At 47.6% G+C, this 26,058-nt stretch overlaps 1 protein-coding gene and 1 pseudogene across 1 annotated transcript in view; both read right to left on the bottom strand.

Annotated features, from left to right (window-relative positions):
* The window catches only part of LOC137627644 (uncharacterized), a 598,615-nt gene that overhangs the window by 534,491 nt on the left and 38,066 nt on the right, over positions 1 to 26,058 (bottom strand). The window contains exons 2-3 of the mRNA XM_068358784.1: positions 18,625 to 18,833; positions 1,354 to 1,433 (exon numbers count right to left, since the gene is read on the bottom strand). Coding sequence (XP_068214885.1) covers positions 1,354 to 1,433; positions 18,625 to 18,833 — 289 coding nt within the window. The remainder of the gene's footprint in view (positions 1 to 1,353; positions 1,434 to 18,624; positions 18,834 to 26,058) is intronic.
* On the bottom strand, positions 22,388 to 22,505 carry LOC137627946 (5S ribosomal RNA; annotated as a pseudogene).

Genomic DNA, 26,058 nt, shown 5'->3' with positions numbered 1-26,058 from the left:
GACTTGGGTATTCTGATTACGTACTTTGTCAAAGAATCACAGAATTTCATAGAATTATTTGATAACCACTCCCTCTTTTAGAGATATGCTAATCCATTCATTATTAGCCAAAGTAAAAGAATCATCCGCCATGAAGGGCAGGAAAGCCAATCTGTATGAAATAATACCATCTACTGTAATTACACAGGAGATGGCAACTCTTAACCACAGGCTAGTGTTTAGCCCAACCTTAATTTTGATTTGTACAAACTCATGTGTATTGACTTATCCGGAAATATACTAGAGGTATTCATTTCATAAGTTTGTATTATTACTTGCATCATGTATTTACTTTTTTTACTTATTTATATGTTATTTCATTCAGGCATTTTAAGTATCATTACCTCTAATATGATATTTACTAGTTTTTGTAATATATTTGAAATGTTTACAGTAATTTCGTGTGGTGTTGTTATTACTTTCATTGGGTATAATATTTACCGGTACTTTAATGCCTTAAGATGATAATACATATAGTAGCACAGACAACACATACAAAAACCAAGTCGCTATGGGAAAATACACAATATTGTGCCCAAAGTATACATCATACAAAAATTAGATGCTTGGTCACTGAACTAGTGAACTGAATTATCTCGCGGCTCTTTAAATACCACATGGTCAAAAGTTTCCAATATTTTCCACTAGGAGGTCAATCAGAAATGTTGTCAGATATACCCGGTCGACCTTACCAATTAAAGATTTACCCACCATAAATATACCATGTTTATGTCCAACCTACAAGCTATATACATCTCATCTACATGCTATTTTCAGCAGACAGTCAAACCCACCAAATCTGTACACTCCCTCATTTACGGGCTTGAGCCTCGACCATGATTTGCATCCAATCGGATACCGGAGGGTACGTGTGCCACCCAAAAAAATGTAGCGCCACACGCCAGACATACCAACACCCTCGGTTTTACTTCGCAAGCCCTAAAGTTTGATGTATTTGGTTGCCAACTACCATTAAATCCTCTTACAGGAGAAAACAGGAGCAAGATACGTGAATGTGTTATCCCAGCATAAGGAATAAAAGATTAGTGTGGAGAGGCTTCCTTCTTATGTTGGTCATACAAAAGACTGAGGAACCTAAGAACATTAGAAAAAGAACCAAATACATTAAAGTACTGTACAGGCCTATTTTTGATTAATGGGGTCATGATGAAACAAATATACACATAATGTTGTTGCTTAAGTAATCAGAAAATCTAACTACAATTGAATTAAACAAGTTACTTCTAAAGAAAATAAAATAACTACTAAGGCAAAATAAAAATAAATCAATCAAATCACTAACATATAACTTACCAGCCAAGTTGAGCGTTGCAACGTGGGCATATGCAGACTTTCCAAGAATATCCAGGAAACCAGGTATGCTCACTATACCACTGTTATGTAAATACAACCAAACAATGTTTGCTATACTCATTTACATAAATAATAAAATTAATGTACTGTAATTGTACTGCAATTAAAAATCAAGAAAAGATTAACTTTTAAAATTTTACACAAGGCCATTATATAAAAAATCTAAACATGGAAACATGTTATTTTGATAATAAAATAAATTTTTGAATATACTTACCCGGTGATTATAATAGCTGCAACTCTGTTGCCCGACAGACAACTCTAAGGTAAAAACTCGCCCGCGATCGCTACACAGGTTGCGGGTGTGCCCAACAGCGCCATCTGTCGTCCAGATACCCAGTACTCAATGTAAACCAGTGTTTCTCAACGTGGGCCATATGGCCCCCTTGGGGGCCATGAGAATTTTTCAGGGGCCACAAGACAAAATTGGAAAAATGGGGGGCCATGGGGGGGCCACAGAAAATTTAGGACCCACAAAATATATAAATGTGTAATATTTTGAAATAAATCATTATTATGCTTCGAATATTCTGTTTATCATGCTTGACTTTAGTTTAAACATCATTCAATTCAATATACAGTACCAGGTAATTTTTGCAGACAGTGAAATATGTGCCTGCTATGTATGACCTCACTCTCAAATGAAAGTATGCGTCCCAGCAAACTGAAAAAGCATCTGGAGACTGCACATAAAGACAAGAAAGACAAGCCGCTAGATTTCTTCAAAAAATTACTTGATGAGTTCCAAGGAAGGATGACAGTGAATCATATGTTTACCCAAAAAGTGGCAAAAGTAGATAGAGGGATGTTGGCTTCTTACAAGAGAGCAAATTTGATTGCAAAAGCAGGTAAGCCTCATACTATCGATGAATCTCTGATCATGCCGTCTGTGGCTGTAGTGCTTTCAACAGTCATCAGAGTCCACAAGAGGTAACTAGTGTTATTCCTCTAAGCAACTCCTCAGTATCACGCTGCATTGATGAGATGGCAGCTGATGTTGAAAGCCAATTAGTCTCAAAACTGCAGGTGAATGAATTCTCGCTTCATCTCGACGAATCAACTTTACCTGATAATTTTGCTCTTCTGGTGGTATTTGTCTGGTTTCTTGATGTTCATGAAATATGTCAAGAAATGCTTTTCGCATTGAAATTAACGAATGACACTAAAGGTGAATCCATCTTCAAAAAACTTGAGGTCTATTTTGAGGGGAATAACATTACACTCAAGAACATTGTGGCTTGTGCAACAGATGGCGCTGCTGTTATGATTGGAAGGTATCAGGGATTCAGTGCTTACTTAAAAAAAGCTGTTTCTAATGTCGTTTGTGTGCACTGTGTTGTTCACTGGCAGCACCTGGTTGCCAAAAACCTAGCAGGACGTCTGCATGAAGCACTTGGGCATGTTATCAAGGCTATCAACTTGATAAAAAATAGTGCAAAGAAAGATCGCCTCTTTCAGCAATTATGTGAAAAGAACAATGAAGAATTTGAAAATGCGTTGCACACTGAAGTCAGGTTTTAGTTCAAAACACTTGAAATATTAAATAATTTCACATTTAAATAACCTTAACCTGAAATTACAAGGAAAAGGAAACTGCTTTACGCATTTTAAAAGAAGTGCTGTCATCTTTTCATAATTGCTGAAAGAGGCGATCTTTCTGTGCACTATTTTTTATTGCACTTAGGGAGTGTTATCTCTTTCTTTAGTGGGACAGAACTTGGACAGAAACTTGTTGATGCAAAGAGTGACATCTTATACCTGTCAGACATATTTGAAAAGCTAAATGTTCTGAACAAAGAGCTTCAAGGAAATAACTCCACCCTGTTTTCCTGCTAGGAGGCAATTACTGCATTTAAAGGGAAACTCAAGCTGTTCTGATTGAACCTTGGAAGACGAGAGTTTGCACAGTTTCCTTCCTTAGCAGTTATATCCACCAAACTGCTTGATGATGACCTAGCAGTGAATGTTGACCATCTGAAGCAGTTGCATAATGATATGGAAACTCACTTCTCTGACCTACTGCAAATGACTGTGCCACACTGGTTTGTGGATCCCTTCATTGCTGATGTATCTGAAGTTGATGTCACCCTACAAGAAAGTCTCATTGAACTTCAGAATAACACAACAGCTCAAGCAAGGTTCAAGCATGGAGGACACCAGAAGCTGTGGATGAATCAAGATATGTATAAGTAGTACCCAATACTCTGGAAAGATGTGAAGTTGCTCTTACTTGCCTTACCCACATCTTACTTGGTTGAGACTGGTTTCAATCGGGTGATGTACCTGCTGTCAAAGACACGAATTCGCCTTGACATAGAGGGAAAAAAAAAAAAAAAGAGGCAATTTACGTCTCACTCTAACAGCTTTCAAGCCAAACACTGACAAGTTGGCAGCCTTGCATCCGTCACAGGGATCCCACTGAAACCTTTCAAGATAAAGCCAATTGTACCTACATGTATTCCTTGTTTTGTATTCCTTTTGTAAATAAATATTCAAATAAAATATTTTTCTAATTAATATTGTTATTTGATTTATACCTGAAATTAGTGTTTTGAGTACATGGTACTATTCAAGCTAGAACCATTAATAGATCTATTTCCCTAGGCGTATTAAGGTGATGGACGGATGGCGTGCGCTGGGGGGGGGGGTGCATTAGAACTCAATGTTGGCATGGAGGGGCCACAAGAACTTGCACTGGATTGAAGGGGGCCACCACCAGAAAAAGGTTGAGAAACACTGATGTAAACAAAGACTCAATTTTCTCCTCGTTCCACTGCGTCTCTATTGGGGAGGAAGGGAGGGTCCTTTAATTTATAATCACCGGGTAAGTATATTCAAAAATTTATTTTATTATCAAAATAACATTTTTCAATATTTAACTTAGCCGGTGATTATAATAGCTGATTCACACCCAGGGGGGTGGGTAGAGACCAGCAATAAATGTTCACATTTTTATGAGCTAAGAGTTTTTATTTCATTTTAGAAGTTATCAAAATAACAAAAACAAAATAAATAGGTACCTGGTAAGGAAGTCGACTTGAACAATTACTCTGCCTTTTAAGTACGTCTTCCTTACGGAGCCTCGCGATCCTCTTAGGATGCTGATCGACCCCTAGGATCTGAAGTATCAAGGGTTGCTACCCATACAACAGGACCTCATCAAAACCCCTAATCTAGGCGCTCTCAAGAAATGACTTTGACCACCCGCCAAATCAACAAGGATGCGAAAGGCTTCTTAGCCTTCCGGACAACCCGAAAAAACAACAATAAAAACATTTCAAGAGAAAGATTAAAAGGGTATGGAATTAGGGAATTGTAGTGGTTGAGCCCTCACCCACTACTGCACTCGCTGCTACGAATGGTCCCAGTGTGTAGCAGTCCTCGTAAAGAGACTGGACATCCTTTAGATAAAAAGACGCAAACACTGACTTGCTTCTCCAATAGATTGCGTCCATTATACTTCGCAGAGATCTATTTTGCTTAAAGGCCACGGAAGTTGCGACAGCTCTAACTTCGTGTGTCCTTACCTTCAGCAATGCTTGGTCTTCCTCACTCAGATGGGAATGAGCTTCTCGTATTAACAGTCTGATAAAATAGGATAAAGCATTCTTTGACATAGGCAAAGATGGTTTCTTAACTGAACACCATAAAGCTTCAGATAGGCCTCGTAAAGGTTTAGTTCGTTTTAAATAGAACTTAAGAGCTCTCACAGGGCATAAGACTCTTTCTAGTTCATTGCCTACCATATTCGATAAGCTGGGAATATCGAACGATTTTGGCCAAGGTCGAGAAGGTAGCTCATTTTTGGCTAGAAAACCAAGTTGTAGTGAACATGTAGCTTTTTCTGACGAAAATCCGATGTTCTTGCTGAAGGCATGAATCTCACTGACTCTTTTAGCTGTGGCTAAGCATACCAGGAAAAGTGTCTTTAAGGTGAGATCTTTCAGGGAGGCTGATTGTAGCGGCTCAAACCTGTCTGACATGAGGAATCTTAGTACCACGTCTAAATTCCAACCAGGTGTAACCAAACGACGCTCCTTCGTGGTCTCGAAAGACTTAAGGAGGTCCTGTAGATCTTTATTGTTGGAAAGATCCAAGCCTCTATGCCGGAAGACCGATGCCAACATGCTTCTGTAGCCCTTGATAGTGGGAGCTGAAAGAGATCGTTCTTTTCTCAGGTATAAGAGAAAGTCAGCTATTTGAGCTACAGAGGTACTGGTCGAGGATACAGATACTGACTTGCACCAGTTTCGGAAGACTTCCCACTTCGATTGGTAGACTCTAAGGGTGGATGTTCTCCTTGCTCTAGCAATCGCACTGGCTGCCTCCTTCGAAAAGCCTCTAGCTCTCGAGAGTCTTTCGATAGTCTGAAGGCAGTCAGACGAAGAGCGTGGAGGCTTTGGTGTACCTTCTTTACGTGTGGCTGACGTAGAAGGTCCACCCTTAGAGGAAGACTTCTGGGAACGTCTACTAGCCATCGAAGTACCTCGGTGAACCATTCTCTCGCGGGCCAGAGGGGAGCAACTAGCGTCAACCTTGTCCCTTCGTGAGAGGTGAACTTCTGCAGTACCTTGTTGACAATCTTGAACGGTGGGAATGCGTATAGATCTAGATGCGACCAATCTAGGAGAAAGGCATCTATATGAACTGCTGCTGGGTCCGGGATTGGTGAGCAATATATTGGGAGCCTCTTGGTCATCGAGGTTGCAAAGAGATCTATGGTTGGTTGGCCCCAAGTCTCTTGCATACATCCTTGTGGAGGGTCCATTCTGTTGGAATTACTTGTCCCTTCCGACTGAGACAATCTGCCATGACATTCAAGTTGCCTTGGATGAACCTCGTAACTAGTGATATGTTTTGACCTTTTGACCAGATGAGCAGGTCCCTTGCGATCTCGTACAACGTCAGTGAGTGGGTCCCTCCTTGCTTGGAGATGTAAGCCAAGGCAGTGGTGTTGTCCGAGTTCACTTCTACCACTTTGCCTTGAAGGAGACCTGAAGCTTTTCAAGGCCAGATGTACTGCCAGTAGCTCCTTGCAGTTGATATGCATTATCCTTTGACTCGAGTTCCATAATCCCGAACATTCCCGACCGTCTAATGTCGCGCCCCAGCCTACGTCCGATGCGTCCGAGAAGAGAACGTGGTTGGGAGTCTGAACAGCCAGGGGCAGACCCTCTCTGAAGCTGATACTGTCCTTCCACCAAGTCAGGCAAGACTTCATCTTCTCGGAAATGGGGATCGAGACCGCTTCTAGCGTCTTGTCCTTTTTCCAGTGAAATGCTAGGTGATATTGAAGAGGACGGAGGTGTAGTCTTCCTAATGACACAAACTGTTCCAGGGATGATAGCGTCCCTATCAGACTCATCCACTATCTGACTGAACATCGTTCCTTCTTCAGCATGTTCTGGATGCATAACTGGGCTTGGCTTGTTCTGGGGGCCGACGGAAAAGCCCGAAAAGCTAGACTGTGAATCTCCATCCCTAAATACACAATAGTTTGGGATGGGACCACTTGTGACTTTTCCATATTGACAAGGAGACCCAATTCCTTGGTCAGATCTAGAGTCCACTTTAGATCCTTCAGACAGCGACGACTGGAAGAAGCTCTGAGAAGCCAGTCGTCCAAATAGAGGGAGGCTCGGATGTCCGCTAAATGAAGGAATTTGGCTACATTCCTCATCAGCCTCGTAAACACAAGAGGAGCTGTGCTTAGGCCAAAGCACAGGGCTTGAAACTGGTAGACAACCTTTTCGAAAACGAATCTCAGAAAAGGTTGGGAGTCCGGGTGGATGGGGACGTGGAAGTAGGCGTCCCTTAGGTCTAAAGAGACCATCCAGTCTTCCCTTCTGACCGCTGCTAGAACCGACTTTGTGGTCTCCATGGAGAACGTCTGCTTTGTGACAAAGACATTCAGAGCACTGACGTCTAGCACCGGCCTCCACCCTCCTGTCTTCTTTGACACCAAGAAGAGTCGGTTGTAGAATCCCGGGGTTTGATGGTCCGAGACTTTGACCACCGCTCCCTTCTCTAGTAAAAGAGACACTTCCTGTTTCAAGGCTCGTCTCTTGTCTTCCTCTCTGTACCTGGGAGAGAGATCGATGGGAGACGTTGCTAGAGGGGGTTTCCGTACAAACGGGATCTTGTACCCCTCTCTGAGCAACTTCACAGATTGTGCATCTGCGCCTCTCTTTTCCCAGGTCTGCCAGAAGTTCTTGAGTCTGGCTCCCACTGCTGTCTGAAGAAGCTGGCAGTCAGACTCTGCCCTTAAAGGACTTGGTTCCTTTCTTCTTTCCTCGTTTCCCTTCGGTACGAGCACCTCCTCTGCTGGAGGCTCTGCCACGAAAGGGCGGAATAAAACGGGACGCTGGAGTGTCCATCCTTGGTCTAGCTGACAAGGTAGGCAAAGGGGTGGCTTTGCGAGCGGAGGACGCAACAAGATCGTGAGTGTCCTTCTGTATCAAAGAAGCGGCAATTTCCTTAATCAGGTCTTCTGGAAAAAGGCACTTGGAAAGAGGAGCAAACAGAAGTTCGGATCTCTGGCATGGTGTAACTCCAGCTGAAAGGAATGAGCATAGGTTTTCACGCTTCTTAAGGACTCCGGACACAAATGATGCAGCAAGCTCATTAGACCCATCACGTACGGCCTTGTCCATGCAGGACATAATGAGCAAGGAAGTCTCCTTCTCTGTCGGAGAGATCTTTCTGCTTAGAGCTCCTAGACACCAGTCTAAGAAGTTAAAAACTTCGAAGGCTCTAAAGATACCTTTCAAAAGGTGGTCCAGGTCCGAAGATGACCAACCTATCTTTGAGCGTCTCATGGCAAGGCGGCGGGGAGAGTCTACAAGACTTGAGAAGTCGCCCTGGGCAGAGGCAGGAACTCCCAAGCCGAGAACTTCTCCCGTGGCATACCAGACGCTCGATCTAGAAGAGAGTCTAGCAGGGGGAAACGTAAAAGCTGTCTTCCCTAAACTCTTCTTGGACTGCAGCCATTCTCCTATCACCCGCAAAGCTCTCTTGGACGAGCGTGCGAGGACGAGTCTAGTAAAGGCAGGAGAGGTTGACGGCATGCCTAACACAAACTCTGACGGAGGAGAACGCGGAGCCACAGAAACAAACTGGTCCGGAAACATCTCTTTGAAAAGGGCCAAAACTTTCCTAAAGTCCAAAGAGGGTTGCGTAGACTTAGGCTCGTCCAGTTCTGAATGCGGTTCATCTACGTGTGCAGCAACATCATCATCAGAAAGTCCCTCATCCGATAACTGATGAGGGAACGGCAACGGAGTGGGTAACGGCTGGTTAGCTGAGTCCGGTCGCACGGGTGCATGCGTGACTGAGCCGGACGCAACGTCATGGAACAGTTGCCCAGTCTGTGAGCTGGCAACAACCATAGCAGCGCGGGGACGCACAGCGTCTACTCCAGACTGTCTGGACTGATGTGGGTGAGCAGTGGCAACCACACTGGGTTGCGGAGGTTGACGCACCGCGTCAAAACAAAATCACTCTGACGGTTGTTGAACCTCACGAACGTCAACGGAGACCTCCGTGCGTCGCTGAACGTCAACATGCGGCTGGCAGATCACACTGGAACGCATGGGTGGCGGAACTCTCTCAACTGGAGTGCGTGAGAAGGTTACCTCAGCGTCCACAGGACGCACAACCGATCGTATGGGCGGTTGTAGGCAAGGAGCTGCACTAGCTGGTGCGGCAGCAACCTTCACCGCACGAAAGTCCTGCATAAGAGACGTTAGTTTAGACTGCATGTCTTGCAGTAGAGACCACTTAGGGTCTACAGGAGCAGGTGCGGCGACAGACGGTGTAACTGTCTGAAGCGGTACCGCTTTGCCTCTCTTAGGCGGTGAGCAGTCATCGGATGACGGCAGCGAGTCCGAACTGACCCAGTGGCTACAACTGGGCCGTTGGACTTGTGCGGAAGGGACCAACTTGCGCTTTAACGGTCGTGAGACCTTGGTCCAGGGTTTCTTGCGAGAAACACCTTCCGAAGACGAGGTATAAATGGGCTCTCTCGTCTTAGTTAGGCAGGGGCGATCTTGGGTAGATACGCCCGATACCACGGAGGGAACGTCTGTTCGCTGATTAAAGCCTCTCGAACCCATTTGTCGTACGACATTGCTTCTCCCCTGGACTTGGGAGCTTGCAAGAGGTCCCGGACTAGGAGGACGACAGGCACGAACAGACGAACCCTCAAGCGCAACACTATCCACAACACTATCACTCGGCACTTTAGCACTTCCCACTGCACTTTTGCACTTAAGCTCCTTCACATCCGCCATGAGCTGATTACGGTCACTAGCAAGGGACTCAACTCTCTCACCCAGAGCCTGGATGGCACGCATCATATCAGCCATCGAAGGTTCCTGAGTGCCAGGAGGGGGGTTAGGAGCAACCACTACAGGGGAAGGAATAGGTTGTGGGGCATGAGGAGAGGATATATCAACAGAACGAGAAGAACTTCTCCTAACTCTATCTCTCTCTAGCCTACGTGTATACTTTTGGAATTCGATAAAATCGAATTCCGAAAGCCCAACGCACTCCTCACACCGATCTTCCAATTGACAGGTTTTATCCCGACAATTGGAACAAACAGTGTGAGGGTCGATAGAAGCCTTCGGAAGACGCCTTGAACAGTCCCTAGCATTACACTTCCTAAATTTTGGGACTTGTGAAGGGTCAGCCATTTTGAATTGGTCAAAGGGAAATTCAAAAAACTATCAAAAAGTCATCAACAAAGAATCCGTTATCAAAAAGAGTTCAAGGATTTGTGTGAAGAGAAACCCTGCAAAGCGAAAGCTCAAAACTAGAATAAAGTACTTCACCAATTAGTTGTGAAAAAACTCCAGTTTAGCAACAGCGAGTAAGTACGTCTTGTCGATAGCACGACAGAGAGAAAATTGAGTCTTTGTTTACATTGAGTACTGGGTATCTGGACGACAGATGGCGCTGTTGGGCACACCCGCAACCTGTGTAGCGATCGCTGGCGAGTTTTTACCTTAGAGTTGTCTGTCGGGCAACAGAGTTGCAGCTATTATAATCACCGGCTAAGTTAAATATTGAAAAATTAAAATTGCAGTACTTTCCTTACATACAGTACAAATAATTTTTATAATAAATATTCTACTATTACAAAACATACATCAACATAGTCAGATCATGCATGATCAATGTGCTTTTAGCATACATGTACAAGCATTTAAATTCGGAGGAAAAAGAAAGACATATCAATATCTAAGGTTAAGCATAAAAAAACAGAATCTAACATACACACTACTCAAACACAAAAACAAATTGTACAGTAAAATAAACTGCATTTTGACTGATGATAATTAAACATAATATAACTACAATGTACTTTAAAACTAGACCATGCATGGACACAATGCTGAAGTATTAAATTTTGAAATATTTTGGTTTGAATTATCCAAACTCTTACTTTAAAATGTGCCAGGTACATTTGGGTCAAGGAATTAATTCCTACTTACAATGGGATGAGTAAACTTAATGAGATAAAATCTCTATTGGTAAGGGAAATTGGAAAAAGAATGCATGAATTCATGCAAATAATGGGGGTTAGAAAATATAGCACTCCTAGTAAAATATAATTCCTTAAAAACAATATTGTTTTTACATAAAAATACATTATAAGCCTAATCAGTAATCAGCCATAATCTCCAAATACTCCACAGATGCAACTGAGTACCCCCTTGTAATGTGTACAAGTATGGATCTTTGTTCTTGGTCACCTCTGGTGGTGAAAATAGTAATTCTCTGAAGTATGAACCTGCTGCATGTTTTTTATGTACAGTAAATTAATTAAATCCTAAAACCAAGAAATTCATTTTTTTATAGTAAACCATCAGTTTCATAATGCCAATAGACACACTTCAAATGGGCTCCAAAGATAAAGTCCCCCAGTGAGGAAAGGAAAAACTGATAGAATAATGTACCTGTGAGTACTATCACACAAGAGAACTCTAACCCAAGGCATTAGAAGACTATTGTAGAGGCTATGGCACTAAGCAAGCCTAGAGAATAAAGGTTTTGGACTCTTCTTATAGGAACTGCTTACCACAGTTCCAGTCTCTTCTACCTTTACCAAGTAGAAAGTAACTGCCGAACAATTATAGTGCAGTAGTTAACCCCTGTGAGTGAAGAAGTTTGTAGTTATCTTAGTGTTGTCAAATGTATAAGGAAAAAAGTGTGTAAAGAATAGGCCAGAATATTCGATGCATGTGTAAGTAAAGGAAAAATGTGTCATAACCAGAGAAGGATCCAAAGTAGTACTATCTAGCCAGTCAAACAACCCAATAAATCTCTAGCGGTAGTATCTCGATGGGGAGGCTGGTGCCTTTGCTAACCTACTCCATAAAAGACAAAAAAAATTTCTGAATGATGAACAAGAATGGAAGAAAATACAAGAGTTCTGTCCTTGTAGAGTGTAACAGAGTACTCAGGGAAGGTAACTACAATCAATATCACCTCAATTTGCAGTGTCTGGTCACTTTATAAAATTACTTCAGTACTTTTGTATGAACACAATTTTTCTATAACTAACTCATAATTGAATGATGCTACCATTCAAGTGTTGATGAAACACACTGTGGTAGGAGATCATTTCATACTAAAATTATAGAATAAACTGTTTTACCACAACACTATTTTTTGAAAAATTGTTAACTACAGTACTAAAGACTTAACTGAACAAGAGTTATAAACTGATCCTTTCTGTATGAAGTTTAAACTTATATAAAACACAGGTCTGCATTCCACAGAAACACTGGACTGCTAGTGAATGTGCCTTTTTTTTTTTTCTTTTCTTTTTTTTTCGTTTTTTATTTACACCTGCACCTTTCCCCTTCTTCCATTTTTTAAAAGAATGACAAATTCGTAGATAATTTGTAGTTTTCCTAACTATACAAACCTTAGCTATTTAATAGGGGAATTACTTTAAGAGTAGCTGAAATGACGAGCCATTAATTTTTAACGTGGGTTTACCACCCACACAGCTAGTTAGCGGGGGTGGGGAGGGTATCCCGTCTCACACCTGTGCTTGAGCTCACTTTGCTTGGAGGTGGACTTCATGGGGGATAGGGCTGGCGGGCAAGTTTGGTTATATAGCTAAGGTTTGTATAGTTAAGAAAAATACAAATTATCTAAGAATTTGTCATTTGTTCCATAACTGGAATACAAACCACGCTATTTAATAGGGGTGACTCACCCATTAGGAAGGTTGGACGTCCCAGTCAGTCTGGCTTTTGGCTTTGCCCGGGGACTCCTTACACAAGAATAAGGAGTCCCTGCACCTCGCTAAATCCTTGCTAAGCAAGGTCTGCGGCCTACGCAAGCTGTGTGTGAAGGTAAGAAGAAATGTGACTCGTCCTAGAAAGTTGTTCTGAAGTTCTTTAGATGGAAAGTTGTAGACTAGGACTTTCCAAATACCACCTCGTCAGGGTATGGGGACATAACAATATTAATATTAATACTAGGAACACAAGGGAGCATGGTTTACCTGCAGTGGTTTGAGGTCAGCTATGCAGAGAACCCAGGATGCTGCTTTCCCAAAGAGAGGGGATGATGAAGAAAAGAATAAGGGCCAGTCAAACCTTTTCATTCATGCAGACTAAAACCGGGTAACAATGCCCTCAACCTTCTGCTACTTGTCCAATAAGGGGCTTGAGGTTTTAAACCAGCTGTTGTGCAGCCACCACAGGACCGATAGCAAACGTATCGAGTCTCCTGTGGGTCACGTCTTGCAGGTAGTGGGATGTGAACATTGTTTGACGTTTACACTCCCCAGCTTGAAGAACCTGCGTCACTGAAAAATTTCTTTTGAAAACCAGGGACGTAGTTATGCCCCTGACATCATGTGCTCTGGGGCGACGTGACGGAGGAGGGTCTGGATTCAGAGCCAGGTCAATGACCCCGTGAATCCATGCAGAGATGGTGTTCTTGGTGACCCTCCTCTTAGTCCTCCCTGTGCTGATGAATAGTGCTAGCACACGAAGGCGAGCTGCAGCTGTTCTTTTGAGGTAAAGCCTCAAGCTCCTTACTGGGCATAGTAAGAGATGGTCTGGGTCATCTGTTACATTATGGAGACTAGAAATCCGGAAGGAGTCGAATTGAGGATCCGCTACTCCTGGATTCTGAGTCTTAGCAATAAACTCAGGGACGAAGCTGAACGTTACCTTCCCCTATCCCCTTGAATGGGCGATGTCATACGAGAGACCATACGTTCGCTGACTTGCTTGGCCAAGGCCAAAGCTAGCAGGAACAACATCTTCCAGGTTAGGTGGCGATCTGATGCCTGGCGTAATGGTTCAGAGGGAGGTCTCTTAAGAGACCTGAGAACTCGAACCACATTCTATGGGGGAGGTCTCACTTCCGACTAAGGGCAGGTAAGTTCATAACTCCGTATGAGTAGAGAAAGTTCTAGCGATAAGGAAATGTCCATTCCTTTTAGTCTGAAGGCGAGGCTTAAGGCTGAGCGACAGCCTTTCACTGCCGAGACTGATAGGTGCATTTCTTCCCGCAAATACACGAGGAACTCCGCTATTACTGGAATAGTAGCATCGAGTGGAGAGATACCCTTTCCACGACACTAACCACAGAAGACTTTCCACTTTGCCTGGTATAGACTGCTGCTGATGACCTTCGCAGGTGTCCAGACATCCTGATTGCAACTTGGTGTGAAAATCCTCTCTCAGAGAGGAGATACTGGATAGTCTCCAGGCATGAAGTTGTAGTGAGCCTACGGCTTTGTGGAAGATGTTGGCATGTGGTTGTTTGAGTAGATTGTGTCGTGGAGGGAGTTGTCTTGGTGGCTCCGTTAGGAGTTGCAGAAGGTCCAGGAACCACTCTGCATGATGCCATAGCGGAGCTATGAGGGTCATTGAAAGATTGACCGATGTTTTGGTCTTGTTGAGTACCCTCCTCATCAGACAAAACGGGAAAGGGGTAAACGTCGATATTGTCCCACCGTTGTTGGAAAGCATCTTGCCAAGGGAGGTAGAGATGTTATGAACGGGATGCGATATCCTAGACTAATCACAGTGATTGTCCAGGAATCAGCCCCGAGTTGCTTCCACCTGTTTGAGCAACTTTGAAGGCATCCCTCCACTGTGGAACTGCAGGGAGACTGCCTATCCTAGCGTTTGCAGCCTCGGCTGCTCCCTCTAGGATTTTTGCCTCCCCTGGAAGACTTTTTGCCTTTCCTTTCTTTGACAGGAAAGGGCTTAATCACCAAAGTCTTCGCTGCTGTTGTCGTCGTAGTGGTCTTGACTGAACGGGACTGCTGTGGTGCTGGAGGCTTATAGGGCTTGGAAGTTAAAGCCCTATGAAGGAGGGAGTCTTCATGAGACTTCCTCCACCTCTCAGCGGCATGTTCCACATCCTTAGGCTCGAACAGGACAGATCCCTCCAGGGAGGAATGTCTGAGCCTATTGATCTCAGCGCTTGGGACCTTCTGATGGAATCTCTCAGCTACTGTATCCCGACGTTTCAGGATGGTATTTGCCCACAGGTTCGAGACTTGGTGGGCCAGAAACTCGATCGTGCGAGTACCTGAGAGAAGGAAGGTTTCCATAGCTTTCCTGGCACGTTCCTTGGAGAAATCCTCCGAACATATCAGGATACCTAAGGTCCCCAGCCATATATCGAGCCACGAAGTGGCTTGCATAGCACACTTCGCAACTTTCTCCTGGTTGAGGATCTCGGCTGCCGAAAATGAGAGCTGCCAGTTGGAGTCTCTCTAGAGGGACTCCCCTGGTTAGCTCTTCCAGCGAGTGGTGAAGTGGAAGAGCTAGACAAGGCTCCTCTAGGATCTCAAAGTACCTCCTCTGCTGAACGAGAGGAGGTGGGGGGGGGAGCTTGTTGGTGGTATTGGAGCGGTTGGAGGAGGACATCTCGGAGAGCTGTTGTGAGATCTTGTCCCTAGTACTCTTTACCCCCCTTGAAACCAGGGCAGGGCTGCACTGGTCTTAGAGGGTTTTTGAGTACCAAAGACGCGGTCTTGCCCTCTCAAGGAGGGATCCCTGGATCGGAAAACCCGTTGAGAGCCCTCATTAGAGTCAGAACTTGCCAAAACGCATGTTCTGACTCTTGCTGGTCTCCTCCTGATGTAGGACTTGCAGCGAAGTCTCTTTCTATCCCCGAAGGCTCTTCTTGGGGAGTCGCGGACATTCCCCGAGTGGCTAGTTTGCTCCATCCTAGTCCAAGTAGAGGACTTAGGCAATGTTTTGGAGTCTTTAGATTCCTTCCTGGGAAGGAAATAAGACTCCAACATTGATGAGGGTGGCATGTTCCTTACAATCCCCGACTGAGTAGACCCTTCAGCGCGAAGAGAGGTTTCCTCCATTGGTGCGATGGGGGAAAGTTTCTCCTCGCATGATTCCCTTGGAGACGGGAAATCTTCGTCCGAAAGGGAAGGAGACGCAGTCTGAGGAATAGAAGGAACCTGCCTCGAAGGTCTGCGTGGAGTCAGTTTCGCCCTTGGGGAAATGACCGCGTCTGGGACTCCACTTTTTCTCTTCAAAGGGGTAGAAGAAGCCATGGTTCTGTGTCCCAATTCAGAGAAGACAGGCTTGAAAGCCTGAGCTATGGCTCTGATCAGGGCACCGAACCAGGGCTGTTGGCTGACAGACGCGCTGTCAGACATACCCTTTGAAGGGAAAGGGATTGAAGGATCCCTTGGAGGAGTCATTATCATTGGTGGGTTCACCTGTGGTAGCTTTGTGATCCTGGAACCCTCTGGAAGTTTCCCTTCTCCCACAATGCATGGTGGCATGCGCTTGCGGGGAGGGGAGTGAGGCGATGGCGACCATGCCGTATGTTGTTCATTAGAGTGTGTAGTCTCGCGCGTGGGAGGATATTGACGCTTGCGCGAGGGAGAATATTGGGGCTCGTGCGTGGAAGAGTATTCGTGCACGCAGGATTATCCCGAAGAATGCGTGGGCGAGCGGGAGAGTGTCTGTGCACGTCTGTGCCGGCCGTAAGGCGCGCGCGAGCAGGAGAAAGTTCCCTAGCGCGCGGGCACGCAGTGGATACATGTAAGGCACTCGGGAGAATGTTGGCGCACATCCCTCGGAGGAGATGGGCGTGCGTGCGCATATTCTTGTGGATGCGCGTGGGAGAAGGTTGGCGTGTTGGTAAGAGTTGGCGCGTGGGAGAAGACAGCATGGCTGACTTCCCAGAAGTCCTGCTATCAGTTGGGAGTTGGCGCGTAAGATGGTGCGCAGCATGGCACGCAGGAGAGTTAGATGTTGGGAGCGTATGCGCACGTGCAGGAGAATGTTGGCGTGCAGGCGCGTAGGGAAGTGCTGGCGTGTAGAAGAGAGCCATTGCACAAGAGATTGATGGCGGGCAGGTAGTTTGCGCGCAGGTGAGTGTTGGCACGCAGATGGGTGCGGGCGTGTAGCAGACTGTTGGCGCGTGGGCGCAGTTTGCGCAGGGCGCACAGGAGAACGTGGGCGCATATGCGCATGGGGGCACGCATAGCGCGTGATGGAGCGTACGTGCCTGTTGGCGTGTACGCTCTTGATGCCCTATGTTAGGGTTATGATGGATGTTTGCCCGTAGTGATGGGGCCTGACGAGCTACTAAAGAGTGCTTGTCAGGTCTCGTGGGCGCATCGCGCGTATGTTGTTGGCGCGCAACAGCACGCTTGGGTGGAGCCTTGTTAGGCCCATGTAGAAACGGTGATAGCAGGTCTGTCGGGTGGAAGGTCGACGTGTCCTTTAAAAGGACGACCTTCCACCGAAGGAGATCGTAAACGATCTGCAGAGAGGTCTAGGACCAATGCAGGTGCAGTGACGGATGATTGGTCTAGAGGCTCCTCTGCAGGGGACTGCATCGAAGATGTTGAACCAAAGAGGCGGCTCCTCACCGCAGGTGAAGGAAGGCCTCTATGGCGAAGAGGAAGGCTCGCTTCCAACGAATGCACCCTCTGGGGGCCATTGGATCAGCAAGCTGACCTTCTCCAGTCCTCCTCCGAAGAGGAGTCTCTGTAAGTGAACTCCCCCGAGGGGGAGAAACACTAGCAGGAGAGACAGACGATGGATTTAAGTTTCCCCCTCGTAGGCTGAACAGGAGCGGGAGAAAATAAGCCATCAGCTACCGTAGAGTTTGGAGTGGAAGAGATGGGTGATACCGCATTGGATACCTCTGACACCGCAATGTTGACAAGAGACAGAGAATCAACCACTGACGGTGACGACAAATGCTTGACAACGGCACCCAATCGGATGTAATTAAGCAAAACCTCCTTGGAGGGGGAACCCGTAAGCCCCAAGGAAGACCAAAGCTAAAATAAGGAGGCTAGTGACATATCCTCCCCGGGGAGAGAGGTAGAGCTGCTTCGCTAGGGGAAGCAACGTCATCTCTTGATACCCGAGGTTGGTTAACAATACATCGGTCTACGCTACCACTTGACGGTCTCTCAAAAGAGACCGATCGAGTGGGAGCTTCGGACGAGGTTTGTGCAACGGAAGAAGAGGCCTTGGGTTTTTCTCCTTTCGAAAAAACCTTCGAAGAAGAAATATCCCGTTTGGACTTCCTCTTCCATCGTTGCAAAACCTCTCTCACTGGGAAGCAGACCACTCCCTACACTTGTTGTTACTATCACGTGGTTGGCCCCTACCAGAAGGACAAAGGACGTGAGGATTAGTCTCGAATGCCGACATGAATGTTCCACAGGGGCGGTCGGGAAACCCAGAGCAAGTGCGCATGATCGCAGAGGCCAACTTCACATATACAGAAACAAAAGCAATTAAATGGCTGCCAATATGACGGCAAGGATGAGAGCGGACACGTCGAACCACCATCCGAGCTGAGAGCAAAGTGAGCTCAAGCACAGGTGTGTGAGAGGGGGGATTTTAGCAAGCTACCCTCCCCTACCCCCGCTAACTAGAGGTGTGGGTAGTAAACTCTCGTTAAAAATTAATGGCTCGTCATTTCAGCTACGCCGAAAGTAATACCCCTATTAAATAGTGTGGTTTGTATTCCAGTTACGGAACACCTATCCATTAACAGAATACTGTCCTATCACTCATATGAATCAATTATAAATTATCCTGATATATACTTAAGTTTTTATGAAATGCAAAATCATTCCATTAGTTTCATCTTTTCAAGCTTTTGAGTTGTAGCTAACCAGTGCTACCTTGTAGTACAAATCATCAAATGCCACAATATAACACTCACCTCACCAATTCCTTTGCATCCTGCAACTTTTACTGTAACCAGGTAAAAGACATAATCAGCTGGGTTCCTTAGAGATTGTACCACCAAATGGTTGTGACCAAACAAGGAAATCCTATTGATGGACTCAGACTGAGGGCTTGTGATGTTAATGAAATTCTCAAGAAAGTTTTCAGTCAGTTCATTTCCACACTTACGACACAGTATATGATCTGTGAAAAATAATTTTACTAATTACTTAACTGTGGTTCTTTCCAATATTTGATAAACAATCATTAGCAAATGCACAAAATAATATCCTTTTTAAGCTTTTTTTTTTTAAATAAATATTACCTTCACTAATATCTTAATTGGTTACCATTAATTGTAACCACAGCTCTGAATTCACACTTCAAATAAGGACTAGGTAAAGTACTGTACTTTGAATTTCACCTGTCCAACCAGGTACAGTTCTTACCTCATTTCTCATTATGGAGGTTTGAATTACAACAATCAGTAGAATAAATCATCATAAAGTACTGTACAGTAATTCAATATGCAGAAAACTATACATCTGACAATAATATGAAAATTTGGAAGTAATATGTATTTTTCCTAACTATACAAACCTGAGCTCTTTACTATGAATATATGTTTTCAGCAGAGCTGGAATTAGCTTAAATTTTAAACAGGAGGTGCTAACGAACCTTTGCCAGTTAGCGCGGAAGGGGGGGGGGTTGACCCGCCATACAGCTCACATACTCACCCAGAGTATTATGTCCCTTTTGATTGCAGGCATGACTTTCTGGGTGGATAGGTAAGGGTGGAACAAGTATGAGTAAAGAGCTCAGGTTTGCACAGTTTGAAAAAATGACAAATTCGGAGATAATTTGTATTTTTCCTAACCATACAAACCTTAGCTATTTACATTGGGTTTACAGTACCTTTTAGCGTAGCTGAAATGGCGAGCCTTTAGAATTTAACGAGGGTGTATTACCCCCGCGCTAGTTAGCGGGGGGGGGGGGGGTGTAGCTAGCTACCCCTCCCCCCCTCACACACCGGTGAACTGCTTCACTTCACTTAAAGGTAGGACTTGTCTTGGGGGACAGGGCTGGCGGGCAAATATGTGTAAATAGCTAAGGTTTGTATGGTTAGGAAAAATACAAATTATCTCCGAATTTGTCATTTGTTCCGTAACCGAAATACAAACCACGCTATTTACATTGGGTGACTTACCCCTTAGGAAGGGTGGAAAGTCCCCAGCCATACTGGCTTTGGCTTTACCCGGGGACTCAAAATCCGAGTGAGTCGCACTTGAGAAAAGGAGTCCCTACACCTCACAAGTTCCTTGCTCCGCAAGGAAACGTGTGGCCTACATAAGCTTGAGTGTGAAGAAAGAAGTGTGACCCGTCCTAGGCAGTTGACCTAGAGTTCCAGAAGGAACTCTGGGTTAGGACGTTCCCAATACCACCTCGTCAGGGTATGGGGGACGCGACAGTATTGACTCAATACTCGGAACACAAGGAAGCACGGTTTACCTGCAGAGGTTTGAGGTCAGCTATGCAGAGACCAGGATGCTGCTTCCCCGTAGAGGGGATGATGAAGAAAGAAGTAAGGGCCAGACATACTTCTTTCGTTCATGCAGACTAAAACCTGATAACAATGCCCTCAACCTTCTGCTACCTGTCTAAAAAGGAGCCTGAGGTTAGACCAGCTGTTGTGTAGCCACCACAAAGCGATAGAAACGTATCGATACTCCTGTGGGTCACGTCCTGCAGGAAGCGGGCTGCGAAGGTCATTAGACGCTTCCAGACTCCAGCTTGTAGCACCTGCGTCACAGAGTAATACTACTCGAAGGCGAGAGACGTTGCGATGTATCCGACATCGTGCTGTAGGGCGACGTGACGGAGGAGGGTCTGGATTCAGGTCGAGATGAATGTCCTTGAGTCCGAACTGAAGAGGTATACTGTACTGGAGACTCTCCCCTTTGTCCTTCCTGTGCTCCCAACCCGGCTGCACGTGAGGACAAACTGCAGCTGTTCCCAAAGATAACCCCTCGATTCCTTTACTGGCAAGAAGGAGAAGGTTTGGGTCATCTGATACAGAATGGTGCCTCGAAATCTTGAAGGAGCTGGACCGAAGGGCCGGAACCCCAAGATTCTGAGTCTAGCAAACAACTCAGGAGCGAACCTGAATGTTGCCTTCCCCTATTCCTTAGAAAGGGCGGAGTCGTACGAGACCAAAAAGATTGCTTACACACTGGCCAAGACCAGAGTGAGCAGGAGCACCGTCCCCCAAGGCAGAATACGATCAGGGGCCTGACGTAATGGTTCTTGACAAGATCTCTTAAGGGACTAAAAGTCCGAACCATGCTCCATGGAGGTGGTCTCACTCCGACTGGGGGCAGGGACGTTCGCAGCTTCGCATGAGCGAAGAAAGGTCCAGCGGGAAGGAAAAGTCTATTCCTTTCAGCCTGAAGGCCAGAGAAAGGCTGAGCGACAGGCTTCATTGCCGAGAGCGGAAAGGAGTTTCCTCCCGCCTAAAAGCAATAAGTCCGTTATTGCTGGAGAAGAGGCCTCAAGGGAAGAGGTATCTCTCCCACGACACCAACCACAGAAGACTCTCCACTTCTGGTAGACCCCTGTAGATGACTATCGCAGGTGACGCGACCTCCGCTCCGCAACTGTAGCGGGTTGTCTCTTCTTGAGGAGGAGGCATAGTGTCTCCAGGCGCGAAGCCGAAGCGATGCCACGGCTCGCGGAAGATATTGTAGTGTGGTTGTTAGAGTAGCCTGTGCCGTGGGAGAAGCTCTCCCGGGAGTTCTGTCAGGGGAAGCAGAGGGTCCGGAAACCGTTCTGCGTATAGTCACAGTGGAGCTCACAGGGCCATCGAAAGGTTGACAGACAACCTGGTCTTGTTGAGACCCATTCTCAACAGACAACAATGGTGGGAAGACGCAGGTGTCGATGTTGTCCCACCATCACCGGAAAGCATTTTGCCAAAGAGTCTTGGGGTCTGAGACTGGGGGGAAGAACAGCGGAAGCTTGAAGTTCCAGGCTGTCGCGATCAGGTCCCCCAGGCCAGGACTTGCTGGCTACTAAAGGCCAAAGACCCCCAGGTACCCTCTATCTGCGAGGCTCTGCCCAGATAGTCGGAGAGAACATTCCTCTGCCCGGAATGAGCGAGCCGATAGTGGTATTGAGAGGACCTCGGATCATCTCAGTAACTCTACTGCGAGATGCGAAGGTATGAAAATGCGTCCCTTGCTGGTTGGAATACGCCAGTACCATGAAGTCGTCGCGCACGGAGCGACTCAGCAGGAACTGTAGGATCTGTAGAGGGGCCAAACTATGGCCCCTAAGCCTGCCTGAATGATGGAGAGGTATCCTTCAGGTCCTGACCATAGGCCTGAACTGGAACATGAGGCCCCCCCCCCCCCTTTTCTTTAACGAGTCCGAGAACAGCATCAAAATGTGGGGAAAGGACGAGAATATCCACTCCCATCAAGAGGTTCCATAGGTCAACACCCATTGCAGGTCTAAACGTTCCGCTGGTCCCCTAGGGGCCAGAAATTCCAGTTATTCGTTGCTTTGATACCACCGGAACTTGGGCCGCCCCAAACGGAACTTATCCTGAGGCGACCGTTCAGGACTTTAGACGGGTCAATGAGGAAAAGAGACCCAGGAAACGTTCCAAGGTAGGGCTGAAAGCTCTGCTTGACTGAGAACAGGTACTGCGACTCTCCTTAGCCTTGCCACAGTCAACTGAAGGGAAGGCTCGGAGAAGGAGGCAACAGCATCTGGCGTACCCAGGCGGTCACCCATCCAAGTACTGACCAGCCCAACGTTGCTTAACTTCGCTGATCGGACGAGAAGCGGTGTTTCCAGCGTGGTAAGGCCGTTGACTCAATATCATGGCTAGATACCCCAGATGTTAAGGCAGACGTAGAGAAGGATCCTAGCAAATTACCATGATCCCTCAGTCATGGTAAGGACCCGGATGCTTGTCCCGGCGTTGAAGAAGGTCGAACCCGAGCCTACCGGAGTTGACCAGACCTCCAAAAGGCGAAGGAGGTGGAAGCCTGCTCCTGAGCGGCCATGAGGAAAGCAGGGAGAGTTCTTAGGGAAAAAAAAACCTGCGATGCCGCGGCGGGATCGCCACACCGCATCTTAAGTCTAGGCTGAATTCCAAGAGCTTCCTGGAAGATGGATGGAATGGAAACTGGAAGTACCCGTCCTTCCGATCCAGGGCCTAAGGAGTGCCACCGCCTCGTTACCAGTCTGATCGATTCTGCTGTTCCACGCTGGACGAAGTTTGTTCGACAAACTTGAACAGAGCTGAGAGGTCGACTACGGAATTCCCGTCTCAGATGCTTTCCTACGAGAAAGGATCGACTGAAGAAGCCGGGGAGTGAAGCCGTCGACGATCCTATGGAGGACCTTCTCCTAAGGCATGGATCATTCTGCCCAAACGGGCAAAACTCTTGCCGACCCCATGGCATAGAGGTTCAGTGACACTGAATTCGCTGACAGAGACGGAGAGATGGTAAGAGCGAGGCGCGATATCCTTGGCTGATCGCGGAGATCGTGCAGGAATCGGCATCGGGAAGCTGTTATCCGGATGAGTAACCTTAGGCATCCTCCCAGCGTGAGACCTGCAAGGGGGGGTTGCCAATCCTAGAGTTTGTGAACTCTGCCGCTCCCTCTAGGATTATGCCCCCGTGCTACCTGTCCCTGACAGGAGGGGACTGCTATTGGACACCTTGTCTTAGCTGCCGAAGCCGGTCCGATAACTTAGGCCGACGAGGCTGAAAGAAGAGGCGCTGGAGGCCTGCAGGGTCTGGAAGAAAGTGCCTTGGAGGAGTGAAAACGGAAGTCGACTTCCTCCGCACAACCGCTGTCCATGTCCCTGTCCTTGGGCACAAACAAGCTCTTCCCAAGGATGGAAGAGTGTCTGAGCTTGTCGACATCCACGGAGGAGACACTCGAAAGGAAGCCCTTGGTCACTGCGTCTAGATGGTCCAACCTCGAGCTTGCCCGCAAGTTCGAAACTTGGCGACGAAACGCCAAGGTGCTTGAGCCCAAGAGACGGAAAGTACCCATGACCTTCCTGGAGCTTCCTTGTACAAAACCTCGGGTCGCAACCGAGGAGGGAAAGGACCTGGTAAGCCCCTTCCACGAGATGGAGAAGAGGAAGGGGTAAACCAGTCACCCCTTGCCCGACGGAGAAATCTCGAACGGAAAGCTCCCTGGCAAGACCCTTCCAGGGAATGACGAGGAAGGGCTAACCCAGGTTCTGGAAAGAAGAATGTTGCTCAGACCTCCCTGAAGATTCTTCCCGCTCTTGCATGTGCCATGCTCTGCGTTTACGGGGTGAAGACCGTGTTCTGGAAATACGCTCCAGAAGACTTGCCAGGCTGGCCATGTAAAACCCCGACGGGAATCGCGGTCGAAATCGCCCTGGCGCTCGCGCGATGGTAAATCAATGGTTTGCGCGTGGCCGAACGTGGAAGCGCCCATGCGCGGGCACGCAGGAGCGCAGAAGGAAGGCGAGCGTGGTAGGAAGGGCTAGAGCTGGTGGTCGGAATCCAAAAGTTCACAGGCGAGCGATGACCCGTAGGCGAGCAATGGATACTGCAGGAATCGAGCCGACGTTCGCGCGACGGAACACCGTCGGTTCGCGCGACGGAACACCGTCGGTTCGCGCGACGGAACACCGTCGGTTCGCGCGACGGAACACCGTCGGTTCGCGCGACGGAACACCGTCGGTTCGCGCGACGGAACACCGTCGGTTCGCGCGACGGAACACCGTCGGTCCGCGTGATGGAATACCGTTGGTTCGCGCGCGGGCGAACATTGAAGCGCATGTGAGCGGGCGCGCGGGCACGTGGGCGTGCGGTCGCGCGAGCACGTGGGCGTGTGGTCGCGCAGGCATGTGGGCGCGCGGGTGAGCGCAGGCGGTCGGGAGACTGATGGCGCGTAGGCGGGCGATGGCGTTTTGACGAGCGATGGCGCGTCTTGGCGAGCGATGGCCCGTAGGCAAGTGAAGGCGCGTCGGCAAGCGATGGCGCGTTGGCGAGCGACGGCGCGTTGGCGAGCGACGGCGCGTTGGCGAGCGACGGCGCGTTGGCGAGCGACGGCGCGTTGGCGAGCGACGGCGCGTTGGCGAGCGACGGCACGTTGGCGAGCGGTGGTGCGTTAACAAAACGCTAGCGCGCAGGCGAAGAATCGCGCGGGCGCGTAGGCGATTGCTAACGCGAAAGAGACTAGGGATGGTTAGCGCGCATCGCGCAGGTGCATCAGGAAGGTGAGCGCTGAAGCAAGCTGTTAATGAGGCGATCCTGGATGGTCAGGAAAAACCGTTGGCGCCCATTGGTGCGTGGCAGGAAAGGGCGCGCAAATATGCGCTGGCGATTGAAGAAAGCTGGCGCACAGAAGGACAGAAGTAAAGGTGAGCGCTGGCGAGCAGGAGGAAGATCTACGGCAAGACTCAGCTACCGGAGGTCGTGGTCCACAGCAGGCGAGCGCTAGATCGCTAACGATGGTGTCCAGGGGACCTGACACGCGTGGCAGATCGATGGAGATCGTTGACGCGCAGGAGATCGCTGACGAGCAGGCGAACGTTGACGCGTCTTTGGTCGCTGGCGAGCAGAAGGCAATGCGTGGAATCCTGTGCGTAGAAGAAGAGTCCTTATCCAAGACCTGAACCGAAGTTCTAGATTGCGCGGGCGAACATGGGCGCACAGGGCGCGTAACAGGAACCAACAGGAACAGCAGCGACGATCATCAGGAGAGCGCTGGCGAACAGGAGAGCGCTAGCGATACGGAAAACGCTGATGAGCAGGAGAGCGCCTATGCGCTAACACTGAGCAGGAGAGCGCCTGTGCGCTAACACTGAGCAGGAGAGAACACTGCAGAAGTGCGCGCAGGGGAACCCTGACACGCAAGGGAAGCACCCCCGTGGGAGGCAACCCTTTGCCCCGAAGGGACCGTTGTCCGTCGGAAGACCATTGTCCGTCGGAAGACCGTTGTCCGTCGGAAGACCATTGTCCGTCGGAAGACCGTTGTCCGTCGGAAGACCGTTGTCCGTCGGAAGACCGTTGCCCGTCGGAAGACGAGGTCAGACTGCTGTCCATCTGCACCAGGGGCGGAAGGTCAAGAAGAAGGAGTTGCAGGCTGCATACGGAGATTCAAAAAGGCGCCTCTTAGCACCCTTATAGGGAGATGGGAGGCCCTTACGACGTAGCGGACGGTGAGCCTTACGGCGAAGGCGGGCAACAGCAACAACAGCAGAAGAGTCCTCCGAAGAGGAGTCTCTATGAGTGTACTCTCTCGCGAACGAAAGAGAAACACTTCGTAGAAGAGACGGGTCAGCCAATGACCGAAAAAGAGCAATCCTCCAAAGAGGGGCTCCTGCAGTTGCCCAGCCCCTTGAGCGTAACTGCAGGTGCGACCGCTC

Source organism: Palaemon carinicauda, chromosome 35 (assembly GCF_036898095.1).
Source record: "Palaemon carinicauda isolate YSFRI2023 chromosome 35, ASM3689809v2, whole genome shotgun sequence".
Taxonomy (NCBI): Eukaryota; Metazoa; Arthropoda; class Malacostraca; order Decapoda; family Palaemonidae; genus Palaemon; species Palaemon carinicauda.
This window is presented reverse-complemented; position numbering and strand designations above follow the sequence as displayed.